This window comes from Pholis gunnellus (assembly GCF_910591455.1).
Source record: "Pholis gunnellus genome assembly, chromosome: 6".
Taxonomy (NCBI): domain Eukaryota; kingdom Metazoa; phylum Chordata; class Actinopteri; order Perciformes; family Pholidae; genus Pholis; species Pholis gunnellus.
The window spans coordinates 12,625,429-12,644,368 of NC_136532.1; the positions used below are offsets into that span (position 1 = coordinate 12,625,429).

The 18,940-nt window shown below is 43.5% G+C and overlaps 1 protein-coding gene across 1 annotated transcript; it reads left to right on the forward strand.

Annotated features, from left to right (window-relative positions):
* Positions 1 to 7,301: 7,301 nt before the first annotated feature.
* rgmb (repulsive guidance molecule BMP co-receptor b) lies at positions 7,302 to 16,700 on the forward strand. Its single transcript, XM_079160476.1, has 3 exons — positions 7,302 to 7,780; positions 11,729 to 12,294; positions 14,396 to 16,700. Exons 1-3 carry the CDS (start codon positions 7,663 to 7,665, stop codon positions 15,152 to 15,154), a joined length of 1,443 nt encoding a protein of 480 aa, XP_079016602.1. The 5' UTR covers positions 7,302 to 7,662; the 3' UTR covers positions 15,155 to 16,700.
* The last annotated feature ends 2,240 nt before the right edge of the window (positions 16,701 to 18,940 follow it).

Genomic DNA, 18,940 nt, shown 5'->3' on the forward strand with positions numbered 1-18,940 from the left:
GTATTAGTCATGCCTCATCTCAGCTTGTCTATCCGAAATCCATTACCTATGCCTGAGGAGGCCTTGTTAGTTCACAATTGTGCGCTAATTACACAACATTATGATACATAAGCCTCATCTTGCTGTAATCAGAGTAATTAGGGAAATAAAGTTGGTCTATACGAGCAGGCAGGCAGAAGAACCACGACTGTGGAGAACAAAAGATTCAAACTCGGTATAACATCCACCTTAAACGTCCTTCAAAACACAAATGCGTGTATGTGCACGCACACACACACATATATCTTACATGTCAGTTAGAAAGTTGTGACTGCATCACTGATCTGTTGCCTCGCATGAACCGAGGTGGAGCGTGCACACAGAGCATGAGTAATGAAACGCTTCACACTCATTTGGCTTTTGCACTTCAAATGAGATTGGCACAGCGCAGCGTCTAAAACACAACCATTAGATCTATAATGACTCCACAGCCTACTCCCCGTGGACTGGCTCCACAGACACACACACACCCACACACACACACACTCCCAGCCCCCCAAATAGTCTATGTATTATGCATTCCACCCATCTGCCACTCTGTGAGCACTCTATCCCAAGGGGAAGAGAGGGGAGGAGAGGGGGAGGAGAAGAGAGGGAGGCACTCACAGCTGGATGTAGGAGAGAGAGCAGTGGTGAGCTCACACTCTCTCTCACTCTTTCTCTCTCACTCTCTAGGTGTGTTTTTTATCCACCTGTTTTAGACGCATTTTCAATTTGCGCATAAAAAAGCCAAACTTAAAATATCTTTAAAAAGTTTATAGGGTTGGCTGAGTTGAAGAAGTTTGTGTAGCAAAAAAAGCAAAATGCGAGAGTAAAATGGAAACAGACTTACATGTAAGAGACGAAAAATTGAAAATATCAGATCTGTGTGGAGCGATGAGGAAACATTCATCAAAAATACATGAATCAAACATAAATGCCTTATTTCAATAACGTTCTTTTTTCTCTTTTTTTTTCATCGTTTGAGGATTTAGAGTCCTTTTCTTCTGCAATGGTTTAATGGCACCTCACTGGAGAGTTTGCGCTACTTACTGTTCATCTCCTGATATTCGCAAAACAGTAGTTGATTGAGACATGAATCACATTTTCTTTTCAAGATTACGATTAAAAATTGCACATTTGAATAGAAACCTGGCTACACTCTTTGCTGTCCTTCTTTTCTCTCTCTCTTTCTCTCTCTCTCTCTCTCTCTCTCTCTCTCTCTCTCTCTCTCTCTCTCTCTCTCTCTCTCTCTCTCTCTCCTGTCAGGTTGCGGGCTGCTGGAATGTGAGAGGCTGTTTGGGCTTCCTCCTCACAGACAGGTATGAGCATATGGCTCCGGAGTGTGAGTGATTTATAGATGTCCATACCTTTTCCTTTTCTGTGTGTGTGTGTGTGTGTGTTGAGGGGGTTGTGTTTACAACTGAAAGATGGGGATCGCCCAGCAGGAGATGCCGCTGACCATCTGTAGCAGCAAGACTCTAAATATCTGTGAAGCTTCAGTGTGTTTGCATGTGTTGAAAGCACATTCACAAAGTAACTTGCTTTTGTGTGTGCGCGTGTGTGTGTGTGTGTGTGTGTGTGATACAGAAAACAGAAAGGGAGATGTGTGTGTGTGTGTTATCAAAGTAGGTGCACAAAAAGCAGCGTCAAACTGAACAATTATCAGGTGATCAGATCCTAAAAACGTCCCAGTTTTTGGAAGTCATGCACTCATGTATCCACCAAAAGACGCCCAAAAGGAGTGTTGATAGAATCACAAGGCCTCTCCACATTTAACTTGATGTTAGCTGGCAAAGTGACTGACTAAACAAGTTTCACTGCAGAGCCAGCTGGAGGCGAGAAAGGGAGCAGTTTTAATAGTGTGTCTTTGTCTCACAGCTGCCAAACATTCACCCTGACCCAAACCAAACCGCAACCCCATGATCCTCATCTGCCCTATTACATCCTTCAGCTGCTTCCTTCTTACTGCTCTGTGTGTGTGTGTGTGTGTGTGTGTGTGTGTGTGTGTGTGTGTGTTTGCCCCGAGAAAACAGAGGCTTCGTTGTCACCACGCTGTCTGATGCAGCTGTGTGGGCTTCAGATGTTTTTACAAAAAGGATGAAATGATAGAGGGAAATGAAGAGGGAGAGATAGAAAGAGGGTAAAGATAAAAACGGTGAAGAGATGGTAGAAAAATAATTCATTTGTAAAAATGGGTCGTGTTTGTTTTCCTCAGATTTATTCAGATTTATTTTGTGATAAATTATTCACTTTTCAATACCACAAAAATATTTTTTACTCCAAGGAATGATACCTCGCCCAGCTAAAACAGGAACGTATCCCTGACATTCATCCTCTTCTCAAGTAAATAATACCACAACATGTAAAAGATACAAGTAATAGTCTTACTAAGTAAAGTTTTACTTAGCCCGGAGCAGCTAATAAACTGACGACTGAGTGTATATTGTTGAGTTGTAAGTAATCTAATCTGTGAAGTAACAAGTGATTATCACTGTCAAATACATGTAGTGGAGTAGAAATTCATATTTTCCTAGAAGAGGAAGTATAAAGTTTGTGTCAAATTGTACCCAAATACAGTAGTGGAGTAAACACACTTACAGTTACTTTCCACTTATAGAAGGTAATAAGAGGAGGAAGAAGAGAGAGAAGAAGGAAAGAAGAGTGTGTTTGGAGAACCAGAACAGAAAGCAACATGATGAGTTCTGTTTCTTCTCCTCTTTCTATTTTTAACTGTAGTGTCATGATAGTATTTTGGCTCTACGTCAGCACCAGTCAATCAATGCACATCAGCAGGCTGGTCTGAGGGGAAGAGACCGGGGCTGAGAGCGTAAGGAGAGAAGTCTCAATGTGATAATCTCCCTCTCTGAAATCCTCTCACTCCACTGATCTGAGCTCTCTGATGACACTACGTTTCTCTTCAGCATTTCAAAAGATAAACTGACCCCGAGATGTCCCACTCTGACACTTTTTGCATAGACGCACCTGAAACCAGCCTTAGTATCTTGTCTTTGTAACAGTGAAGTGAATGTGTAGACACGGGAGGTCTGATAAGGCCAACTCAAGTGAAACACAACATGAGTTTGGCCAGGGAGTGAAACAGCTATTATGAGGTTGGGTTTCCACTCGCATTACAAGAGGCTTTGATACCTGGATTTTATCTTTTATGTTATCGTCACACATCAAGAATACAAACATACACACACACACACACCTGCAGGACCGCTTACCTTTACCACCCATCTGTGAGGCAAGATTTTGTGTGTGTGTGTGTGTGTGTGTGTGTGTGTGTGTGTGTGTGTGTTGTGGTGGCTGACACTGAGAACGAGGGAGTGGATTTACTGAAGTAAATATTTTCTATTTCATGTTACTTTATAGTTAGTAGTTACTTTCCCAATTACTCATTCAAAATAAAATCTCCGTGGAAATTATGATGCATTTGTTGCCTGAAAAAAAGTCGTACTCCTATTCATTTTACTTTTTGTCTGCCAGTTTTCAATGCAAATTAATTTGTTTGTTGTATTTGTCATAATTCCACTGCTACAGTTAATTGTAATTGTTCCAATACATTCAGTTCTTTTAAACAAGTTAATTTAAATTAAAGCCAGGCTCTTACTGCTTTGTCTTTGTCTCTTACAAATTACGACATCAATATTGGTAATCCATAAATAACACTAAATGGGCCATTCGACAGTGCTTTTACTATCTACTATTATCTTATCAATACTTATTTACTTTTACTTAAGTAAGATTTTAAAGCAGGACTATGACATGTACCAGAGTATTTTAACACTGTTGTATTACTGCAGTAGTACTACAGATGTTGTACTTCTTCCACCCCTTCTTGTGTGTCTGACAGATAAGTATTGCAACATCTTACCTTTCCTATAAGCACGGCCTTTAACATGTTTGCAACAATGCAAACTCTCAACACTTACACACCCTGGCTCACACACACTCATACACACTCATACACGCATGCACAGGTGTGCGTGGAGTTGTGAGAGCCATTTGTTGAATGACGGGCTGTTTGGAGTTGGGGTGAGGGGGGAGGTGAAGAGAGGTAGAAGTGGAGAAGGGAGGCAGAGGTGTGGAGGTGAAGACAAGCTGGACGTTCAGAGACAGACGGTCTTTGTGCCTGAGGCGCAGTATGTGAATGCATGTGTGATAGGCAGCTCTGCAGAGATGTGTGTGTGTGTGTGTGTGTGTGTGTGTGTGTGTGTGTGTGTGTGTGTGTGTGTGTGTGTGTGTGTGTGTGTGTGTGTGTGTGTGTCTGTGGAGCCGGGTGAGTTAGCTTCAGCGTCCTCTGCTCCCAGGTCTCAGCTGGGGTGTAATTGATTAAATGAATTAGTATGAAATATAGAATTAAACTCCATGAATTGGGTCGTGTGTTATCGGGGTTTGTGCGCGTCTACATGGGCAGATGTGTGATTAGAATGAAATTTGAAATTAGTCATGATGAATAGCACCATATGCACTCGTGTAATTGAATTAACCAATCTGTGTTCGGAGTGTTTGCGTAAATGAAACGTTCACCTAGTGTGCATTATCCTGCAGAGGGGTGGCAGGTCGGTCAGAGAGGCAGTTTTAACCCTTGAAACGTTGCTTGTTTAGTTTCTGTTCCAATATGTGATGCACATCTGGTTGGCAAATTAAGGGGAAAAACAGGGATACAAGGTCTTAGAAAGGTGTTGGACCACCAGAACACCTTCAATGCTCCTTAGCATAAACTCTCCACATGTTTCTGGAGGGATGAACACCATTCTTCTGAAAGATATTTCCTTATTTGATGTTGATGGTGGTGGAGACGCAGTTTAACATGTTGGTCCAAAGGTGTTTAATTGGGTCTAGATTTATTAGTTAGCTATATATTAGTTGTCGTAGTTAAGTAGAAAATGCCTCTAAAATGTGGTGAGTAGAATTATAAAGTAGTGTCAAATGGAAATACCTTAAAACTTCCTTTAAAACGTTCCTTTATTTGTCACCTATTTGTCATTTGTTTATCTCCTCCAGGCCTACTTTAAATACTCAAACTATACACACTGTACAAATACACGTATATACACTATACAATACAACATCTGACAAGATTGACTGACTCATGGACACTCACAGACTTCCTCATTGGCGAGATCAGAGGCTTCTGGCACAAACAGGAAGTCAATATAATCTAATATCAGAGCCTGTATGAGTTGCACACATCATCTTCTCTGGCCACACTTACTGTCGAATCCCCATGAGCTTTATAGTGACTGTGTGTGTTTATTTTTTCTGACACAATCAGTGGGGAAGGAGCGGCTATGACCAAACTTATGTCCGGCAGTGATGTGGGGGCACATACTGTAGTTGAGTCATGTTAGAGTGAAACTATCCGGCTATGACACATGGCACATAAAACATCAACCACAGAGCCGCTCTGTTTGCTACACAGCAGCCACTGTTATGGAGACACACACACACACACACACACACACACACACACACACACCTTCATTCACACATATGAGAACACACTGTACACATGCAAACAAGTTAAGCCACAGAATTACAGCACTGTGCCACCCTGACACACTTACTCTCCTGACAGAATACAAACTGAGCATTAAAAGAACAAACACACCGTAGATATGCACACTAAAAATGATCTATTGTAGATGCTTTGACGCTTCCTTTGAAGCCTGTCTAACTCCATAACCTCTAGTTGAAAAGGGAGTTTGGATCACGTTCAAAATCATTTGCAATACAAAATTAAAATGCGTTTCAACAGCCTCCAGAAAGTAGGTGCGGAGTGATTCATTTATGAGTTGTGGCTGCGTGGAGGGAACAATAGCAATTGCAAAGGTTTAGACAGTTGTGCATATAGTGTAGTGTCTTGTCATAATATCCTAGGGGTGTTGCCATTATCTGCTCAACAGTTTTGTTCTTTTCAGTTACAGATTTACGACTGTTACAGTTTAATGTGGCGGTGTTCTTATGTCAGTGACTGCTTTGTGTCACAGAGGTGCTCCCTTCACATTGTGTTTGTCTTCTGTTTCTGTTCTCTATTGTGTGCTTTTTGCCTATAATGATAGATGCACAAAATCCAGAGAGGGAAGGTTGGTCCTTCCAACTGCCGCATAATTATTTGGAATAAAGTTAAAGGTGCAAGATCCAAGATCAGGAGCATTTCGATTGACTCTCAACTGCTCTCAACATGGTGACGGCCAGCAGGCAGGCAGGTCTCAGCTAACAGCGCTAACAGTGCAAAGTATGACGAAAGTGCTGACAGAGCTAACAGCGTTGACCTGAAGGGGAACCCGAGGGTGGGTATTACGCTTCTGCGGAATGGCGTTATCAGCTGTAACCGCTGTAAGAAAGCAATGCAGAGTGCCGGTCGTGAGCTCACGTGCGCTAATATGCACTAAAAGCATGCACGGCCGGCCCGGCTATGTCAACAAAGAAAGGAGAAGCTTGAATAACAACACAACACAAGAGCAACTTCCTTCTCTGCTCTGGTAGACATTACTCCTCTTTATCAACATGTTTTGCTGTTTATTAGCGCTCTGAATGTTAAATACAGCTCCTAATGTTTTCAGTCCTAGAGGCTTTCATTACAAATCAGAGAACAAGCAATCAAACATGAGTTAGCCACTCTGTAGTGTACATTCATTGATTAATAATATTTATTTTCCACAAAGTATTTGCAGCTCATTTGGTCAGTGGATCAAAAAAACCTTAAGGCAGATTAAAATCCTAGCAGTGAGGAAAATTATATATATGCACACTTGTTTGCTCCTTTCTCAGGTAACTATGTGTTTCCTTTCCTAGTTCCGATGGATGGACTATTATTAGTATTATTTGCAAGAGTAGCAAGAGGAAGAAAAAACGTGCACACATTAGGAAGCATGGTGATATCTTAGAAGGTTTGTGTTGATCAGCTTTCTCTCTGCCAAATAAAATACCTTGGCAGCACTACATTACCCATTACAGCCCATTATTCTCTTCGGTATACACAGTGATTTAATGGCATCTTACCAACCTTTTACAACTTTTATCTCCGGCCTCTTTATTATTTTGTAGACTGCTCTCTCTCGCTCTCTCTCTCTCTCTCTCTCTCTCTCTCTCTCTCTCTCTCTCTCTCTCTCGTGGTAGGCGGGTTTTTCCGCCAGCAGGGTTTGGTTGATTCTCTATTGATTTGTCGGAGGGGCAGAGGAGGAGGAGGAGAAAGTGAAAGGGGAGGAGTGGAGGAGAAACCCCGGCCTGCATGGTGAGGAAGAGAGAGATGTGATTGTGCGTGTTCGGGACGAGAGAGAGGAGAGCATAGTGTGATCACAATCAAGGCGAAAGTCCGACCGTGGAGCGAGCGCAGTTAAAAAAATCACGTGGGGCCGTGGATTAGTACAGGGCGAAAAGTAAAAGTGTCGTCGGAGTGACTTCTACTTGTACTTTGTTTTCCTCCTCTCTTTGCCTTTCGACACCCTCCGCCCTGCATTCCGCGGAGCAGCTGTGTTTTAATGCCAGTACGCACCCGAGGTGGAGAAGAAGGAGAGAAGAGTGAGGAAGAAGAGGCAGAAGAAGAAGAAGAAGTAAGAAGGCCTGGACACCACCCGTCCTCTCCCTTTGGAGGTCCGTCCACTCTCCCCTCCTGGCCCTGCATGGACGGGGATGGGGAGAGCCGGATGCTGTTGCCGCGGGGCTGAGCGCCTCGCCTCCCCGTCTCCGGTGCGCCGCTTCCGGCCGCTGTTGCTGCTGATCATCGCTCTCTGCTGTGGTGCTCACATAGGTAACTAACTACACTTCAACACTGCAACAACTAGTGTGTCTCTCCGTCATGGTCGCAGTTTATCTGTAATTTTATGCACTTTTAGCATAAAAAAACTGTGCGCTGCACAAACTGCAACCGCAGTACCATTTATGTTCAGTCTGTTGCATTTCGAAGTGATCAGAGATCAGGTACTTTATTGGTTATTAGTAAGCGTTTGTGGTCGTTGCATGGCCGATCCTTTTCGTTGGGCCCAGTGCTGCCTGACAATGGCTCTCTCTCCAGCGGTAGTGCAGCAGTCTGAGCACGGATCGAGTTTCTCCTCCTCTCTCCTGGGCCGTCATTCTCCTGTCTGCCCCTAATGGCTCATGGAGGAGGGGAAGAGAGGCTGAATCGCTCCTAATGTCCACATCTAACAGATTACAGCTTTACCCAGAGCAATATTGAAACAAACTGAATCTATCCTGGTGTAAATCTGACCATAAAAAGTTAGGATCAGTGCTGCACTGTGTTGTAAATCTATTGTGGAATTCAGCTTTTGTTCAGTTGCATGATGCAAATTGACTAAATGTATCTTAAGAGATGGTATCAAAGTGATTTAAGTTACACAAGGTAGACTAAAATGCCTTTCTGAATAACAATGTGTTAATTTTGTGTTTTGAAATGTGTGGTTGTTTGCCTAATAAGCATAAAGTCACTCAGCTCAATTTAAACATAGAAGTGCAAATAACTTCTTACAAAGAAGTAGACAAAAGAAGAGTGTGTTCACTGAAAGCCTTAAGTAAATAAGGTGTCTGACACTAATGACTCCGTCTTTGTGGCTATACAGAGGCCACTACCCACTTATTTACCACATTGTTTGTTGGTTTTCAAGTCATCATCACAGATGCATTTTTCATACAGTGCAAAAAGGTGTACAATGTCCTCTTTCTGGCAAACAGCCTATTTTTCTCTGTATTGCTGTGTGTGTGCGCAGGGGGTCGGCTGTTGAGGCGGCTGTCTGTTGAGCAGTCACACCTCCAGTAATTAGTTTAACACAGCTCAGGCAGCGGGACAAAACCGCCTCTGCACGCAGCCTGGTGGGAACAGAGGGACCCACATCACGTTAAAGACCCTCTTGGCACCTACTGCTACACGCGCGTCACCTGGAAAGAATGTGTATTCTTTAGTCTGTTGTTTTATTTGTTATCACTTGGACATTTCAAAGCATTTATTTCATTGTCGCTCCAGTCGTGAGCTCCATGTGTCCGTTCAGACAGCGAGACAGGAATGGCTGAGTTGTTGAGTATTGTTTGCACTCCTGAGTGTCTGGTCGAGAGAGAGAGAACGAGTGCCTGCTGTAGTGAGCTCCTGTAAAGCTTTGTTTCTCAAAGCGCGGAGGGCTGTTTGTGTGATTTGAGCTCAGTGTATGCGTGGGTGTGTGTAGCACACACACACACACAACAAGGTGATCAATAAGCACTTCACAAGCCATTCCCTCTGCTGAGAGATGATCCCAGTGGATCCTTTTCTGATCTCCGGAGATCAGAGAGACTGCCGGATAGAGAGACAAAGAATCGCTAAACTGAGCCTGAGAGATTCGGCCAGCGGATCTTTTGACCTCTGTCTGGTGGAGAGCGTGCCTCGGGAGACAGAGAGAGGGCTTAGGGCTGAAAACAGAATACAATAGTGCTACAATATGTCCGAATAGTGCTGATGGAGGGAAATACAAAAATCTGACAGCAGATGAGCCTTGAGAGGAAAGAAGAGACGAGACCTGGGAGAGGGGGATGGAGTGAAAAAGAGGTTAATATTGTGGTAGGACATGGAAGGAGTGGTGTGGGCATTGCTGGCTGTTTTATTGTGTCTATATTAGATACTCACCCCAGGGGATGAAACAAACCAGGCTCTGGATGTGTTGAACGGCTCTCATGCCTCAGCTCTTCACATGAGGGGTTCTTAATTCTCCTCTTAACAATATGTTCAAGTCAATTCAGTCTTTATCGACTCAACTTATTGCTTATTTATCTGCATAGATTGGATTTTCTTTTAAAAGTACAGCTATGCGTGCTTAAAAAGGACGCTGAGGAGACCACCGGAAGCCTTTAAGAGCAAAAATATGCTTTTATATTATTTGTATATATTATTCTATTATTGATCTTCCACATGAAATTCCTCCTTCCTTTTTGCGTGATGCATTCACAGGGAGGCAAAAGTGCAGGGTCATCTGGTGTGAAACTTCAGCAGATGCTTGTCATCAGAGAGGTTTTAACCTTTATATAAGTCAGCGGTTTGAACCCGAGTTCTTCAGTTACAGGGTCGAGACTCTTCTCTGCTACGTCACCCTGCTGCGAAAATGTCAGTGAATGAGAGCTTTTGTGTGTTTTTAGAGCAGCTCATGATTCTGATACCCCTCCGACAGAGAATAAACCCACTCTGATTAGATTGGGAGTGGTATTTAGGTACTGCGGGGCAGATAGGAAGGAAAGAAGGAGGCTGTTGGTGCGCCAGTCAAAGACACAATGTGTCCTCAGTGCTCCGACCGTCTGTACAGTGGTGGTTGGCATGGACGGCAGCCTTTGCTTGTGTGTGTGTGTGTGTGTGTGTGTGTGTGTGTGTGTCTGTGGGTTGGTGTCAGTATTTAACAGGCAGGAGAGAGATTCTGAAGCATGGTGTAAGTGGGGGTCCGTTACCTGCGCTTTGATTTCTAAAACTCAGAGCACTACTGCCCCCAAATGGTGGCGCCCGACTCCGTCATGCCCCAAAATCAAATAAATCTACAAAGAAGAGCTGGAATGTGCTGTTTGCTTGTGTGTGTTTATGTGTTAGTGGTTGTGAAGTGATGGTGTGACGTTAATGGAATCCGTCGATTTCAGTAAAAACCACGCACTCTCTGGTTTTGCTCGGCAATTAGGAGATCATACCACCATCTGAACATCACTGACTGTGAGTTAACGGAAGCACAAGCAGCATTCTTTCTAAGACAGCTATTTGTGTGTGTATGTGTGTGTGTGTGTGTGTGTGTGTTTGTGTGTGTGTTTGTGCGGGCGTGCGTAGCTGCCCATACACTGCAGAGCCTCTCTCTGGCATAATCTAATAGGAGCACGCTGCGACTGATGCATTAGGTCTGGTCTCTAATCTCTCTCTCGCTCTAACTCCCTCTCCCTCTCTGATGATCTATGATATAAAAGGATGGTTTGACCCTTGTTACATTCAGAAATATAGCAACAGATAAAACATCAGGGACAATTTCGGACCAAGAAATGTGTTCCTAATGTGTATACAGGGGACAGAATAATCTGTCTTTTGGATGCATCAGCCTGCTCTGGTGCTCATAGCTGTAAACAACCATTAAAGTCACAGAAAACTAAAAGTTATATCTAATAAAGATATAATTGTGATTGAGTATTTTCTTTTGCTTAAGCCACACAGAATCGCAAATAAAATACCCTCGAAAATAACCGCATAATTCAATCAACATATTTCTGACAGTCTCAACAAAATGGATCATTATACGCTTTGGCAGTGTGTTTGTGTACATAGCACACCTTGTACTGTCTTGCTCTCTCTTTACACTCGTTGTGTTATGTGCTCTCTGGCTATATAAGAAGTATTATCTCACTTCTTGTGGAAAAAAATCTTCTTTATCTCTTCTCTCTGGCTGCTCTTTGGTTTATTACACTTCAGGTTTATTGCACTCGCAGAGCGGCACTACTGATTCATCAAGACATTAAACCAGCAGACGGCTCTTTTCCCAATTTTATTAGGTTGGATTGTAACAGGTAGCATTGTGTCTTTAAGTTCAAAGTAACCTTAGTTGTCATCTGAGTGCACATGAGTTTTGTATCTCTAGTTAAATCCAGCTTTAATAGTAAATACCTACACTATCAGACGTGTGATGATCTTTAAGGCCAATTTAGCTGGTCCCCTATCACTGTTACTGTTCCTGTGATGATACTTTGCTCACAATATTTCTGCTGTCCTCTCTAGGTCAGTGCCAGGTGGCAACCCCTCAGTGCCGTATCCAGAAGTGCACAACCGACTTCGTCTCCCTGACCTCCCACCTGACGCCGGCCGTGGATGGCTTTCACACAGAGTTTTGTATGGCTTTACGTGCGTACTCGGCCTGCACCCAGAGGACGGCCAAGTCCTGCCGGGGGAATCTGGTCTTCCACTCGGCCGTGCTGGGCATCTCAGACCTCATGAGCCAGAGGAATTGCTCCAGAGATGGGCCCACGTCCTCCACGCACCCCGAGGTCCAACACGAGCCCTGCAACTACCACAGTCGCACACAGCACGCCCACGCACACTCCCACGTGCACGCACACACGCACTCCCACGCTCAAGGCCACGGCCACGGCCACGACCACGACCACTCTCGGCCCGTCTACCTGTTCTGCGGGCTGTTCGGGGACCCACACCTGAGGACGTTTAAGGACAGCTTCCAGACTTGCAAGGTGGAGGGGGCGTGGCCTCTCATCGATAATGACTATCTGTCGGTACAGGTCACGAATGTTCCCGTGGTAACTGGCTCCAGTGCCACAGCAACCAATAAGGTGAGAAGAGAGAAAATGGGTTTTTGGGTTCTAATCTGCTGTTATTAAGGCTGAAAGAGTTTCTTAAGTGAGAGCAGCTGGTGTAATCTAGTTTAGGTGTGTGTGTGTTAGAGAGAGAAATGTTTCTGTAATGACCTCTAAGTTGTTTTTCTGTGCCTCAGAGTAAGAAATCTTATCAGTGTGAGGCTAGAAAACACGCTGGCTCTCCCTGCTCTACTTTTCTCTCTCTTTCTGTCTCTGTGTCTGTCGTATCCTCGGGCTCACAGGTGTGAGGCTAACGGCTCGATCTTGTGACTATCTCTTGTGACTGAAGCAGTGTTGGAAACCTAACTTGGTTTATGGCTGCATATAGCCTGACCTCTAATAACTTGGAATGACATGTGTGAAAGGACCCACTGTTTACTCGTGTGTGTGTGTGTGTGTGTGTGTGTGTGTGTGTGTGTGTGTGTGTGTGTGTGTGTGTGTGTGTGTGTGTGTGTGTGTGTGTGTGTGTGTGTGTGTGTGTGTGTGTGTGTGTGTGTGTGTGTGTGTCATAAGTGGCACTCATTACACTCCGCTTAAAGGACTATGTGTGCTAAGGACCCTTATCCCTTTATGACAATAAGACACACACGTACACTCACAAACACACACGCACCACCAAATGGATGGCGAGCCACACAAGGTGATCTTTGTGGCGTTAAAGAAGCAATGTTGATGTTTCCCCCGATGATCTGCCCTCTCTAGCTCAGTCGATAGCTTTAATTATTAAAACACATACACACCCATGCATACACTTAGTCATGTATGCTTTGACAGAAACACACACATTAAGCAAATAGTAGGGTTGCTACACTGTGGAGCTGAAGGTTTGACCTTGTGTCAGAGGTGGGGCAAGTTATTAGTCATGATTATTAGGGACACACACACTCTCTCTCTCACTCACACACACACACACACACACACACACACACACACACACACACACACACACACACACACATTAACAGCCCTCCCGGCTTAATGGCCTGCCAGGCCTCATTCCTCACGGCTGTCACGTGAACAAAGCAACCATTCACCGGAACTATGATGCTAGTGCTAACCGTAATGCTCACACCACACCCTGTATCCACCACCGCCTCCACTCACCACTGGAGCCCTATATGTGTGTGTGTGTGTGTGTGTATGTGTGATTGTGTGTGTGTGTGTCAGCATGTTTGCATAGCTGTGTCAAATTACTACGTGTTAAAAAGTCATTTCTCAAATCTAGTGTGATGAGAGTCAATAACCTGTGTAACGGGTGAATGTCAATATTTGTAAGTGTGTGTGTGTGTGTGTGTGTGTGTGTGTGTGTGTGTGTGTGTGTGTGTGTGTGTGTGTGTGAGTGTGTGATAAAGACCTTTTACCTTATTTCTAGGGCTGCAACCATTTTCTTTCTCAATTAAATTGATTCCTCAATCAATTAAATGTTTTGAAAATGTATCCAACCAAAAGATGAAGATATTTATATAAACCATGACTTGGTTTTCAAAGTAGTAGCAGATTAGTTGATTAACCAATCAATTAAATAGGGCTGCAACTCGTGTTCATTTTCATTACCGATTAATTTTCCGATTCTTTTCTTGATTAATCGATGAAAGTCAGTGAAGTCTGTAAATGATCAAATAAAGATATTTCATTGACTATTGTATGTAACAAAGACAAGCAGCAAATCGCAGAAAATAGTTCCAAGTGATTTTCTATTCAATTAACTAATCGACTAATTGTGGCAGCTCTACAATGATTCGGCTCATTGTTTCAGCTCTACTCATCTCCTTGAAGAAAGTTGTGTTTGTCATTAGATTACATTACATTACAGTAATTTAGCAGACACTTTTATCCAAAGTGACTTACAATAAGTGTATTCAAGAGAACTACTAGTCACCAGAAGTCATAAGTGCATCTCCTTTTTTAAACAAGCTTCTAAGAGCATAAACCAGATCAAACGTACAGTGTAGAAACAAACCAATACGAATACAATAAGTGCATCATCTAATGAATTGACTTTGTAACTGTGAACTGTACATCAATCAGCATCATTGAACCACTTTAAACTTGTCCCTAACTCTCTCCCTCTCTGTAGATCACCATCATCTTCAAGCCCTATGAGGGTTGTACAGACCAGAGGGTCTACCAGGCCGTCACAGACAACCTCCCCGCTGCCTTTGACGATGGAACCGTGAGCAGCGGAGACCCCATCCACGTTTCCGCTGGCGCAGAAGGTGCAACTGGGAAGGTCCGGGCTCTGTGGATCTCTGAGCGCAGCCCGGGGCACCACGTGGAGCTGCACGCCGGCTACATTGGTGTAACTGTAATTGTTCGCCAGCTGGGCCGCTACCTGACCCTTGCAGTGCGGATCCCGGAGGAGCTGTCACAGGCCTACGATGCCACCCAGGACCTGCAGCTCTGTCTGAACGGCTGCCCCGGAGGAGAGCGCATCGACCAGGCCGGCCATCTTCCCCTGCCGCTCTCCCCTCCTGCGCTCGGCCTGCAGCTTCAGCAGCTGCGTCGGCCCAGCTACTCCTCACAGACACAAGCATCCCCCTACGGTGCCACGCAGGTATTCAGTGTAGAGGGGGCGAAGGAACGCTGCAGGGAGCAGCTGGATGTGCAGGACATTTACTTCCACTCCTGTGTGTTTGATCTCCTCACCACCGGGGATGCTAACTTCACAGTGGCGGCTTACAGCGCCCAGAAGGACATGGAGAGTCTTCACCCACACAGGGATAGATGGAGGATCTACCCCCGTGGCTCTGCCACCTCCACCTTCCACTCGGATTCTCCACCTATCAAACGGCTGGCTCTGCTCCTGCTGTGTGCTCTGAGCTTGGCCTTGATGTAAGAGCGGGAGTGGGAGGCTTGTGTATGTGTGTGCACTAGAGAGAGAATTTGGGGTGTTTTGTTGAGCACTGATACTTAGCAGCGCTGTTTCTTCTCTCATTTGGAGAGGAAACAGCAGGCTGGACAGCTACTGGGAAACTAGTGTTTTTGACACCAGAGATACTGACAACACTAACAGAGTCTTACCTGGCAGAATTAGCCTTCTGGAGAATAACACGGGAGTTGTGATGACGGCTTTCTCAATCTGTCTTCATCTTTAGATAAGACTCACGCCAATGACACAACCGTACCTGTGAGGGTGAATGGAGTGTGTGGAAATACACTTCAAACTGTAAATAGCTTGTCTTCAGTGCACAGTGTAATGCCGTAGAGTTTTTTTCTTTGTGCCATTTGATGTGATTTCTCTTTAATACCTCAGACAGAGGATGTTTGTTTTAACAGAAGCACTTTATATAGTTTTTTTTAAGTTTTTTTTTTTTCTTTTTAACAAATCCACATCAGTGTTCTTCTTCTCTCACTTACTGTCCTGTACCAAAATCTCCAATGGCTCAAGTTTTGGAGACCATCAATAATTAGATGTTTTGAACCTTTTAATGTAAAAGTCTGTGGAATACAAGGAGCTGCCATTCTTTCTTCAAATCTTCCAGTAGCTGATTTAACTCAGCGTCTCATTTTTAAGTCAGTCAATGTGAAGTGTTCTCTTTTGAATGTTTTATGAATATTGTCGCAGCAAATGCCATCAGTACTATTTTGTTGCTGTATGAATTTGTTCTTTTTCCTCAGTCCTGATTTCAAACATGTTCGAGTGTGTATGAAAGTGTGTGTGTGTGTGTGTGTGTGTGTGGGTGCGTCAGTGTTTATTTTTTTAACCAGTTGGTGACACACTTGGATGTGTTTTATTTCCTCTGAAAATCATGTCAGAGGGATTCCCACCTTTTTGCCAAAAGGCTGTGACGATGCCGGCTCATGTATGTTGCTCTCTATATTCTTTGTTGTGTTAATTTGAGCCAAAGACAGATAATGTATGGTTTTGTATGTACAAAGGAGATCAAAACTCACCACCAAGCCAGCACCCATCTCCTCCTCACACTCTGCTCTTCTTTTTAAACTTGCTACTGTAGACTGTTTTACTCCTACTACCAGGATTGATGAGCTGCTCCTTACTGGTATACTTGTAAGATACTGGAGTGAAGACAAATCATTGAGAACTTTACCACACCGTCTGCTGAGATGTATGCTTTAGCAGTGTGTTGTGAGACTATGAGCCTTTTCAACATTGCAACATTCTGTATAATTATGCCCCATTTGGTTGACCATAATCAGCTTCATCTCATTTTTTGGCGATGTGATCTCTTACATCATGTGTGAGTCTCAGTTTGGTGAAGAGTGACTGGTCAATGTTGAAATACTTAACTTATTTATGAACGTAGTGTCCTGTAGAGGAAGTTAAGCTCCATATTCTTGCTGTTGGATAATAATAAAAGAAAATGTCAAATGTGATTGTACTGCCACTTAGTGGTGCTCTGTTGCTATGTCAGTGTGTTACTCAAGGTGCTAAAAAAAATGGAGGAAAAAAAACTGTCTGCAAGTGTTTTATTTAAAAAAAAAACAGAGTCAAAACAAAGCTTACTTCATGTTTACTAATGCCACATTAACAGTAATTAATTAACAACATAATAAAAAATTTAAAAGTATGTTTATAACGAGCCAAATTTCCCCCACTATTCTTTTTAGAGAGGGAATTCAGGATTAAAGATGATTACAAATACACACAGATCTTCTTACACACACACACACACACAGACACACACAGCATGTGCACTAACCCATCTGTCTGAGGTTAGGTTTCGATCAGATACCAGGCTTGGCCTCACAATCGGTTTTCAACTGCCACAGTTGGCAACACCTGGGATGTCAATGAGAAAAGGGCGCGACAAAAGATTTGAAGCATGTGAGAACTGCTCCTCCTGTGATCCTGACAGTGGATCATTTCCCATTTAGTCCTTGAGATTCCAATCCAAAAAAAACATAATCATAACTCCAACCGTATGGGAGGACTATGGTCTTCTTTCAATGTGGAAATCCTCGCTGTGCAGACCAAAGACAAGAAAGAGTTCCCCTCTCTGGGTACGTTTTCAGAAGCCCTCGATTTCCAACCATCTGAAACGTCATATACATTGTTCAGATCAATTACATATTCTAAACACATTCCCACACTGTAAGACAGCACTATGAAGGTGAGTAAAGATCTGGTAATTTTCTCACTGATGGCGCTTTCGTCCAAATAAGGCACACAGACTCATATGCTTACCACTTAATGACAGCGTAAGTGGTCATCAAAGTGTTGAAGACGAGGACCTTCATGAGAAGCAGCCTCATAACCAGGAGAACCACTGTGTTTGTCCACACACCAACATCTGCAGATCAAACCGCACAAACCCCACCAACTTCAGGAACATCTTTATGAATCAGGATTTTTTAATTTGTTTGCAAACAGTGAAAATGTACCTTCTGTCTTTTCATATTCATAGCAGATCTTGTCTTCATGATCTGAAATTATAAAAATGTATACAAATTGTAAAATAAAAAGGGAGGAATTTGGGAGAGATGTCAGGAACGAATTTCACGCTCAGCTGTAGTTCTACCTGACGAGGTGGTGTGGTGTCTCCTGTTGACTTTTGGGCGTTTCCTGTGACTCACAGAGCAACTGTAGGACGGCCAGTTCCCGGTCGCCACCGTGATCATCGCCACAGCGCTGTTGCCCCGATGCTTCCTGCCTAAAGCGATGCTGTGTGGCGAGCTGGACATGTGGCCTTCTGATGGTGACCTCCAGCTTACCTCGAGGTGCCCTCTCCGGAAGTCACTCACCATACAGACCAGCAGGGTCCAGCCCAGTCTCTCCCCCGACAGGTGCACAGGTGGGGCCAAAGATGCCAGCACATTGCCCTCTACCCCTCCTAAAAGATGATGGAGGACAACATGAGAGGATATTTGGGTGCAGACTTGGTCTGAAGCTAACGAACACAAGGTTTCAAAACAATAACGCAATGACTCACATAGAATGTATAAAGTAGTTAGCTTATAAGAAAAATAACACTATGTTACTGGTGTGTAACAGTTTATAAAGACTTCATGCATTAACATTATTGCCAATAACAACTACAGATATGATAATCGCTCAGTCCTTCTGATTGTGATTAAGTCTCAATACTAAATTGAGTCCTATACTAATCTTACTAATACTAATCTTGGCTGGAAATGTGTGATGTTGAGCTGTATAAATAATACTGACTTGACTTCCAACCACCTCTGATGAAACTCAAACACAGTGGTCATGCTTTAAAAAAAATAAAAGTTCTCTGAGAAGTGGATATTTTGGATATTTATGATTTTCACCAAACAGTGATATTAATATTCACCATAATCATGTATTATAAATGGAAAGCTCTTACCTGCCCATAAATAGATGATAGGAAGGTAAAATAGACCCCTGTGTGGTTCAGCCATGTCTGTTAGTTATAGTAGCTCCACTGTCTGTTTGTGCACTTTGTGAGTGTGTGAAAATGAGGGCATGCCGTTTGGCTTTGCCAGGAGCATTGCATTATGGGGGATTGACATGTCACATTGTCATGACCTTAAATACTAACAATAAAACACCCCCACCACACACACACACACACACACACACACACACTGGGAGAGAAAGAGAGGGAGACATAGTGAGCTCTTACACAGTGTGGGCTTTATCTGCATTCATAAAGAGGACAGAATCAGGACAGTGATGTGG